Below are 9,457 nucleotides of genomic sequence, written 5' to 3' on the forward strand. Positions count from 1 at the left end.
TTTCCAATCGTTTTTCCGACCGATTTCCATTTACTTCTAGGAGAAATCGATCAAAAAAACTATTGTAGATCAGATCGGACATGTCGGAAATTATCTACCGAACCATCTATCTGCCAAAAAATCTCATGGTGTATTCCCAGCATAAGATTCTTGTACCGGGAATAAGAAAATCTGAAGCAAAACCTCAGAGTTCTTTTGCTACTTGACCAATCCAACTCTCTATAATACAAAAAGGTGGTGGGTGTTCGCTCTATTAAAAACATTAAAATCCAGCCCCAGGAAAGTTTGTGTGGAAAGGAGTTGGTGTTGATCATTTTATTGCCATGGGTCTCTTGTCTCTAGGAAGCCTGTGTGGTTTCATGGCTTTAAAAATGAAAACTGGTAGTTCCAAGGAAGACAATGAAGGGTAGCAATAAAAATGTATCTGAAATTTGTTGCAAGTGGATCATACCTCCCACAACTTCAGATCAACAGTATCTAATAACCAGGTCACCCCCAGAGCCCACCGCAAAACTTTTGGAGCTAGAGCCTTATATCATGCTGACCCTACCTTTTGAACCGCCTTACAAAAAACAATCAAGACAGCTCCAACCCTGGTGGCAATTTAAGTGAACCCGAGGGGAGAGTGATAAGGAGGATGCCATTTTTATTTCCTTTTAAACAATACTAGTTGCCTGGCAGCCCTGCGGATCTATTTGGCTGCAGTAGTGGTTGATTTACACCAGAAATCAGCATGTAGACAATAATGTCAGAAACCCCTGATCTGCTGCAAGCTTGTTCAGTCTAAGGATAAAAGTATTAGCGGCAGGGGACCAGCAAGATAGCCAGGTAACTGGTATTGCTTAAAACAAAAATATGGCAGCTTCCATATCCTTATTACCGTTGTCCTTTAATTCTGTAGGCTGCACACAATTTGTAAGCTTTTTCCTTTAGCACAATCTACCCCATAACTATATTGATCTGAAAAATATCTATGTGCTTTAAATCCTATGGGAGAAAAACGCTCTACAAATGTTACAATATCTGCTGCAGCCCAACTGCACCCACAGATACTGGGGAACAGGCAATATTTACATACACTCCCAGAAAATGGAGATTAGGGAGCAGTGAGGAGTAGCTAAATGGGTAAATAAATAAAACTAGGCCAGCATCTGCAATCACAAGACCTAAGTAAGGGACACAGAGGAGCATGCAGGATTGCAGTTTCGGCATAAACAAAACCTCCTTTCCCTACTCTTTATTAAGCAGCAATTCTATTTTATTTTGTCCCAAAGCAAAGTCCTCCCCCAGCAATGAGTACAAACTGGATCAAAGTGCAACAGATTATACCAAAGCAATTAATCTCGATTAAAGGATAACCATTGAAAAATCACAAAATAAGAATACTCCATTGGTGTAATTAATGTGAAACCAGCCTTGCATTCCCGTGTAAGCTTTGCTATTAGCTCTTCTCATTAACTAATCACATTTGTCATTTGTAAACAGTTCCTTTACATATTTACTGTCTGCATCAGAGAAGCCCATCTTAGTGATTGTGGATAGGAAAAACACAAGACAAAAACATGACAGCTTGAAATGGAGCGTGTATGCTGTGGCAGTGATGACAGCTTGCCTTGTTTGCACCTTTGGACTTTTTTGGAAATAACTTCATTGTGTGTTGTCCAATAGGTACTGTATATACTCGAGTATAACCTGACTCCCAAATTTTTAGCTAAAAAAAACCTAGAATAAATGATTGACTCGAGTATTAGCAGAGGGTAGGAAATGCAGTGGCCTTATAAGGGCAGAACAGAGCATTGTTTGGACAAGTCAGCAGACTTGGAGGGGGTAGAAGGGACATATGCACCTGATACACAGTCAGAGCTGAGGAGGAGACAAGAGAAGAGAGTGCCACCTCTAACCAGGCTTCTCCCCTGAACTGCTTCTCTCAATGGCTGACTTTTGCCCTGAATTTGGCCTCAGGACACAGTAAAGAACACACACTTACATACACTTATCTCCCTGAGAATCAGAGCACTCACCAACAGCAGCACCCTGAACTGTCATCCTGCAGACACAACACTTGGAGCAGACTGGAAGGGTGACATCAGCCTTGCCCCAAGAGCACAGAATGCCCCCCCCCCCCGCAACATAATAGGAGCTGCATTTATAGAGCCATGGTGCATCTGTAAATGTGCAATGCGTTGTGCTCTGTGTCCCCCCTCCGTGTGGAGAGCGGCTTCCATGTCCCCCTTCCTCTCCATGTGCAGAGCGGCTTGTAAGTTTCACTGCCCGCTAGAGCAGAATTTTAGCATACCTCTGTCATCTTCTGCCCCTACCCCTCGTCTCCCGGCAAATGGAGCGCGCGTTTCAGGTTTGGGTCACTGGTTCCCGGTCCATGCTGATTCCTCTATAACGTGAGTCGCAGTCTTTGCTATCAAGCCTGCAGTGGCGCCGCTATATGGCGTCATAGCAAAGACTGCGACTCACGTTATAGAGGAATCAGCATGGACCGAGAACCAGCGACACAAACCTGAAACACTGCGCTGCATTTGCCGGGGGACGAGGGGTAGGGGCGGAAGAGGACAAAGAGGTATGCCAAAATTCTGCTCTGGCGGGCAGAGATTTACAGCGGGCAGTGAAAATTACAAGCCACTCTACATATGGAGAGGCGGAGGACATGGCAAGCCAGCGCACACGCATTGCACATTTAAAAATGCACCATCACTCACAAACGCAGCTCCTATTTTTATGTTGCAGGGGCTGGCAGTGCACTGGGGGGGGGGGGGGGTTATGACTCGAGTACAAGCCGAGACCCCCACTTTTGGATCACTTTTTAGGTCTCAAAATCTCGGCCTATACAGGATCTTCTCAAAAAATTAGCATATTGTGATAAAGTTCATTATTTTCTGTAATGTACTGATAACCATTAGACTTTTATATATTTTCGATTCAAATACACACAACTGAAGTAGTTCAAGCCTTTTATTGTTTTAATATTGATGATTTTGGCATACAGCTCATGAAAACCCAAATTTCCTATCTCAAAAAATTAGCATATTTCATCCGACCAATAAAAGAAAAGTGTTTTTAAAACAAAAAAAGTCAACCTTCAAATAATTATGTTCATTTATGCACTCAATACTTGGTCGGGAATCCTTTTGCAGAAATGACTGCTTCAATGCGGCGTGGCATGGAGGCAATCAGCCTGTGGCACTGCTCAGGTGTTATGGAGGCCCAGGATGCTTCGATAGCAGCCTTAAGCTCATCCAGAGTGTTGGGTCTTGCGTCTCTCAACTTTCTCTTCACAATATCCCAGATTCTCTACTTATGGCAGAGCAGATTACATGGCAGTGGCTGAGATCCGCCTCCCTGGCCCCTTTTCCACGCTCCTCTCCGTTATAAGCTTCTAATGTTTTCCACTCCCCTTGCTCAAAGTGAAATAGTTGTGGCCAGTTAACTCCGCCCCCCGCTCTTTCCCTAAGCAACACGAGGTTTGTAATGCCGCTGGGGCTGATTGAAGAAAGCCCCGGCAAGTGCTTACTGTAGAAGTCATTCAGCTGAGCCCTGAGAGATCGTGGGGCAGCCAGACATGGCAGGTGAGAGACTCTTTCGAAAGAAAGAGAAAGACATATTAATGTCCCTTTAATAAATGCCAGTATCCCTGCTATCCTGCTGTGGGTTGTTTTAAAAAGAAATCAATATGACAGCCTCCATATAACCACTCATATTTCTTTATCCTGACTGGTTGCCTATAAATATTGAAGTTAACAGATAAGCACAATAACCAGGGAATTAGCACTTCTAATCACATCACCCTTGTTTACATAACCTTGATGGTGACAGACTGGAGCATTTCATCTATGAGCTATTTCCTCCAGACCTTATATTCGTTGTCCTTTGCTTGCAATACATGGGCAGATCGGTTATCAGATACAACAGATAAAGTTCCCATTCACATAACAAAAAAATAATATCTTCCCCAGTGCCAATTTGTCACTTAAAAAACAGGTTGTCTTACAAGATCATTTCACCTATTGTATTTAACCCTTTGTAGAATCAAGGGAAATGTAATGATAGGGTGCTATTTATATGTATGAAGAAAATGGAAGTGATCCATAAAGTGTCATAAAAATAACTCTCACAGTCCTAAATTAAGCACAGAAATGGCTGGCAGTTATCCAGGAGGCATGGAAGACCTGAGAAGAGACCGTTTTAGTATCAGACCTGAACAGATGGATTGTTGTATAATGAATGTGGCAATAGGTTCCTGGCTCTCTGCTCTAACACGTCTCACTGCACATTCTTGCCCAACCAGTTTTGTTCTCACTGAGTATTAACAGGTCTACTCACTTTAACCAAACTTGAGAGATCCTCATCTCTGTGCTTCTGTAACTGGAAAAGAAAAGTCACAGGTGTTAACATTTCTCATCACGCACAGCAAAACATTACTCAATTATTTCAAGCCTGTAATCCTTGGCATAAGCAGAGCAGCATAGCCTCCAGTTCAGGTGGGGATTGTCCAGATACAGAACTGACAAGAATTAGAGGAATTGATATTCTTAATTTATGCAACAGCCCCATCGAGGCAAATACACATTGCAGTGTACCCTGTAGGCATCAGGGCTCCATCTCTTCAGTGACAGTTCTGGGTAAAGTACTGTTAACAGACAGATCACTAGACTATAGGCATGGGGGATCCGGGAGGGGGATGATGAAGCAATGATGCGCAGCACCGATAAGGCAGCTTCCGGCAGGTGGGTAACCAGGACAAAAATGTACTCAGGAGTCAACTTCGCTAAAGATCTGGCATGCTGGCATAGAACGAGGAACTTCAGTGTGAGTTATTCCTTTCTGATCTCTGGGCAGCAGGTTGTAAAGTGTTTTAGGGGTAGTTCCTTTATATGGATGACATGCAGAAGAAAAAAAAAAAAAAATGCTGTGTACTCTACTCCTTAGGACTTGCTACCATGGCTACAGCTAAAACTAAGGTGCAGCTACACCATTTTTAATACTGTAAATTAAAAAAATGCATCATAATACATTCAGAAATTGATCATTCCCTTCAGATAAGTACAATGTAAATGCAGAACATGGAATGATAATTTATTATCATGAAATGACAAAGTAACTTAAAGGACAACTATCAAGGTTAACTAAAATTCTAAATGCCACATATATTTCCAATAATTACTAGGAAATGGCAATACCAAGGCTTTTTTTCATCTTTTCATGTTTTATGTGAAGAAAATATGACATTTACAGGGAACAGTTTTCACTGTGGGCATTACTATGGAGGACTGTGTCCAGCACATCCAGCATACAGAAACAATCTTCACCGGCTGTAATAATGTGAGTAAAATGTGTTCAGAATGAGAGAAAGCAGAAATATACTTTCAAATGAGTGTAAATAATCATCAGCTGCAGCTCTGTCTGTGTGCCTGATCCTGTGTCTCTCTCTGCCTCACAGTGTAAGGTAAACATTCTGATTGGGGGGGGGGGGGGGGAAGCATCCAAGTAAGGAAAAGGTACAGGTCCTTCTTTTAAGATCCTTCTCTGTATAAAAAATATATCCTTCAGCTGTTCTCATATGATCTGTGAGAAAGCAGGCAGGGTAGAAACAAACAGTAAATTATTCCTCTGTGAATAGTGACAGAAGTGTAACCTAGCTGCATGGTATAGCTTAAGTCTAGCCTCAAGCATCGATGCCGACACAAACTGTTACAAACAGCTGGTAAATGAGGCATTTTTTTCACACAGGCTATGATGAGAGACCTCTGAAAAGCTTTGTGTTGCTAGCTAAAAGCTCTATAGGTATGTGGGTTTTACAGAAGAACAGTTTCTTTGATAGTAGTTCTTCAAGCTGCACCAGCCATACAGTTCCAGTACAGAAAAGTGGGTGCGCACACAATTTCAGAGGAAAAACTTAAAAAAATTTATATAACCTCCAAGCGCTCTCCATACACACAGACCTGGATTATAGCCACCTTACAGAACAAGTGGATATATTATTTGTGTTCTACAGTGTCCAATTGGCAAATGACAAAGCCAGTACCACTCCTCCTCCAAGGTATAAAGCTTTAAACCATTTCCAGCCAAATAAAAAACAAACAAAAAAAAAAAAACACCACAACTTTGGCAGCAGGGCCGAATTCTTCCTGCCGCTAGGGGTAGTGTGCTTCCCCCAGACTGGCAGGTTCGGCAGGGAGAGCTGATACATACATGTCCGGCTTCTTCTTCCTCAGGTCTCCTCGTTTCCGATAACCTGATATGACGTGATCAGATCCAGGGCCACCCGGTGGTGTAAGAGGAAGAGAGTGTCTCTTCTATCACAGTGACACGGTCTCCTGGATCTCGAACACGTCATATCATGTGCTCAGAAGTGATCGGGACCCAGAAGACCCGCTGAAAATACAGAACCGCCGGTGGAGGAACAGAAGAAGCTGGCTGGAGCAGGTAAATATAGCTTCTTACTCCCATACACTCGTTTGCCGGCACTAGGCAGCCAAATGAGTTATCCCATTAGAGTTTTACATTGCACAAGCAGCTTCAAATGAGGCATCTCGGGTGAAGCTGCTAAAAAGTTAATCCAACTCAAAAGAAAATCAAACAAACAAAACAAAAACACAGCATAATATGTACAGCCAAAGTGATTCTCAGACTGCGCATCAATATGCACTTCCGGATCCATATGTAGTAAAGGCATGTAAAAAGTATTGTCGATCCAGGCACTGGTAACTGATCTCCGAGGCGTCCTGCTAGCGACTCTGTGTTTTTTTTCTCATCTTGCTGTATACTTTGGAGGAGGAGTGTACTGGCTTTGTCTTTTGACAATTGGACACAGTATAATGCAAAAGATAGATCCACCTGGTCCGTGAGGTGGCTATAATCCGGATCTGTGTGTGTGTGTGGAGACCACATTTCTTCAAGTATCATTGTGAAATGACAAAAATACTTGAAAAGACTATATATTCTGTAAAGTGTTGCAGGAGGTGCCCGTGCTATAGAAATACTAAATAAAAATATTATTATTATTATGATGATAAGTCATACCCTTTTTTTAAAGTAAGTTCTCCACTTGTGATATTCTCTGACTACGATCTCTATCCTTCTCTTCCAATACTTTCCTTCTGTGGTAATAGCCTAATTAAAAAAGAAAGGGCAAACATAAACATGCATATTAAAAATGTAAAGCAAAAAACTCGAACTGAAATGGACTGCAGCTATAAAAAAAACAACAACAAAAAACTAAAATATGTCTCATAGCAACACTGCATATGACAGTGGAAGGTTCCTTAGTAGTTGTAGCAAATATATTGGAGCAGAATGTGCAATTTGACTGTAACACCTCTGTAAGGTTTGGCTGCTCACAGAACCTGTATTCTTTATGTGCAGTGCAGCACCGTACATAACATGTAACATGCAAGGATAGACATATAAAGCAATGTCTGACATTCCCAACAGTCCAGTGTGATTTTGCATGGCACCACACATTTGTATGTTGCTCCATTCAGTGCAATAGATCAGGTACGTTACACTACAGGTGGCCGTATGCTGTGGTACAATGCTAATGTAAAATCAGTCCCTCTGTTTACTTTATAGCAGAACAACATTCAACACAGCAATACCCTCTACCCACCGGCAGGCTACATCTTCAGTTTCCTGTGGAATGTCCTGATGTAAAAGTTACACGCGCAGTATGTGTGCGATAGTGTACTTGGTTAGGAGGGCGCCTGCCATGCTGTGCCATCCACCGTCCTATAGACAGATGTCAGCACCTTCCCACAGTAGTCCCCCAGTTAGCAGAGGTGCCATCCAGATCATGCAACATGGCTGCCATTTCTACTCAGAGGTGTCCATCCAGCAGCTCAGTGTAGTAGAATAGGCAGGTAGGGAAATGTATATTTACAACCAACCTACACATAGTTTCGCATTGATGACTTCAATATCATAATATACACTGACAATTTTTCTCCATGAAATATGAGGCTTTATTAGTAAAACCCATCTCTGGAGCTTCTATCAGGAAAGTCTTCCTAAGCAGAAGTCTTAAGTCTTGTGTAGGAGAGTGATGTCATCTGTAGAATGTAAACTATGTATGCAAAGTCAGTGAACACAGGCATAGAGAGCCCCTCATAAGGTGAAAGATGCTAGACCAACTCCTAGGAGCAAATCACAAACCACTGCCCCATCTTAAAAATGCCACAAAATTAATTTATATGCATCACTTATGTAAAAATATTCTATTCATCACATACAAAAAAACTGTGCCTGAACGGCTGAGTTTTCATTCAGTCATAATTGTCCAGCTGTTTAGTGGAAACAGAAATCCAAGTCAATGGACCTGGGCTCTCGTACCTCTGGCCTCCTGGGCTCATCAAAATAAATTGATGCATCCAAAGGCGTCACAAAATGGCACACTGGGTTTTGTCTTTTCTCTATATCTGTAAAACAGTAAAGTAAAAGATAATTAGCAAGGGTCTTACTGCCCAATAAGAATATTTGAAGATTGTGTCAAGTTTGTTTAGTGGAACTGTCAATTCTCCACATAATCTGATGCACTGAGCAAGGAGGATGTGGAGTTGCTTGAGCTCATCAGCCTTGTGCACTGGAAGTGACGTCAGTTATTTTTCATTTACATAGCACCAACATTTTCCATAGCACTGTATATAGTAGAAAATAGACAGTAGTTGGAAGTAGATACATGAGTAATTCGACAAACTTAATCAAGACATCCAGCAACAAGAGTAAAAATATATACATAATTGATGTGTATCACCAATATTGGTATATGAGCCTCTGATGAAGTACAACAAACTGGAGACACTAGGAGGTCACTGCCATTTCAAGTTTATCATGTAGAGGTTAGTGAGGTGGAAACATTAGGGGAGGAGACTAAGGATTTAGTGGATGAGACATTGAGCCTACAATTCTAACATATAACCAATTATAAGACTAATGTCTATCATCACACAAAGACAACAAAAGGTCCGCTGGTGAAGTCCAGTTTTAATACAAAAACTCAGAGATCTTCAGGAAAACTAATGGTGCTGAATTTTACCTGAAGAAATTATAAGGTTGCCTGAAGAGGTAGATTTAAGGGTACATAAGGTTTCTAGGCTCGAGCACGATGGACGGGCAGGGGGAGAGAGTTCCAAATGAGAAGCAACACTTGTTCTGGATGCGAGAGTCAGATGAGGGGACCAAGCTAGAGAACAAAGCATTGCTGCTAATGTATCCCTATGGGAGCATTTCCACTGCAGCATTTGCGATTTGTATAAATTGCAAACGCTGCATACAGCGCTTTGGGTGGTGGGGTGACTGCATTCTGATTCTGGTTTTATTGAATGGGAATTAAGTCGCGGTGAAATTGTGACGCAATCACGATTTGCGTTCGAGTGTGAACCGGCCCTCAGCACGGACTCTAGTCTGCATCCCTTGTTTGCTATACTTACTACTCCCTCAGGTTCCTTGCCAT

General features: G+C 42.0%; 1 protein-coding gene across 1 annotated transcript in view; it reads right to left on the reverse strand.

Annotated features, from left to right (window-relative positions):
* Positions 1 to 9,457, reverse strand: part of MLXIP (MLX interacting protein) — a 152,120-nt gene that overhangs the window by 58,546 nt on the left and 84,117 nt on the right. The window contains exons 3-5 of the mRNA XM_068244816.1: positions 8,338 to 8,423; positions 7,033 to 7,122; positions 4,333 to 4,374 (exon numbers count right to left, since the gene is read on the reverse strand). Coding sequence (XP_068100917.1) covers positions 4,333 to 4,374; positions 7,033 to 7,122; positions 8,338 to 8,423 — 218 coding nt within the window. The remainder of the gene's footprint in view (positions 1 to 4,332; positions 4,375 to 7,032; positions 7,123 to 8,337; positions 8,424 to 9,457) is intronic.

Source organism: Hyperolius riggenbachi, chromosome 1 (assembly GCF_040937935.1).
Source record: "Hyperolius riggenbachi isolate aHypRig1 chromosome 1, aHypRig1.pri, whole genome shotgun sequence".
Lineage (NCBI taxonomy): Eukaryota > Metazoa > Chordata > Amphibia > Anura > Hyperoliidae > Hyperolius > Hyperolius riggenbachi.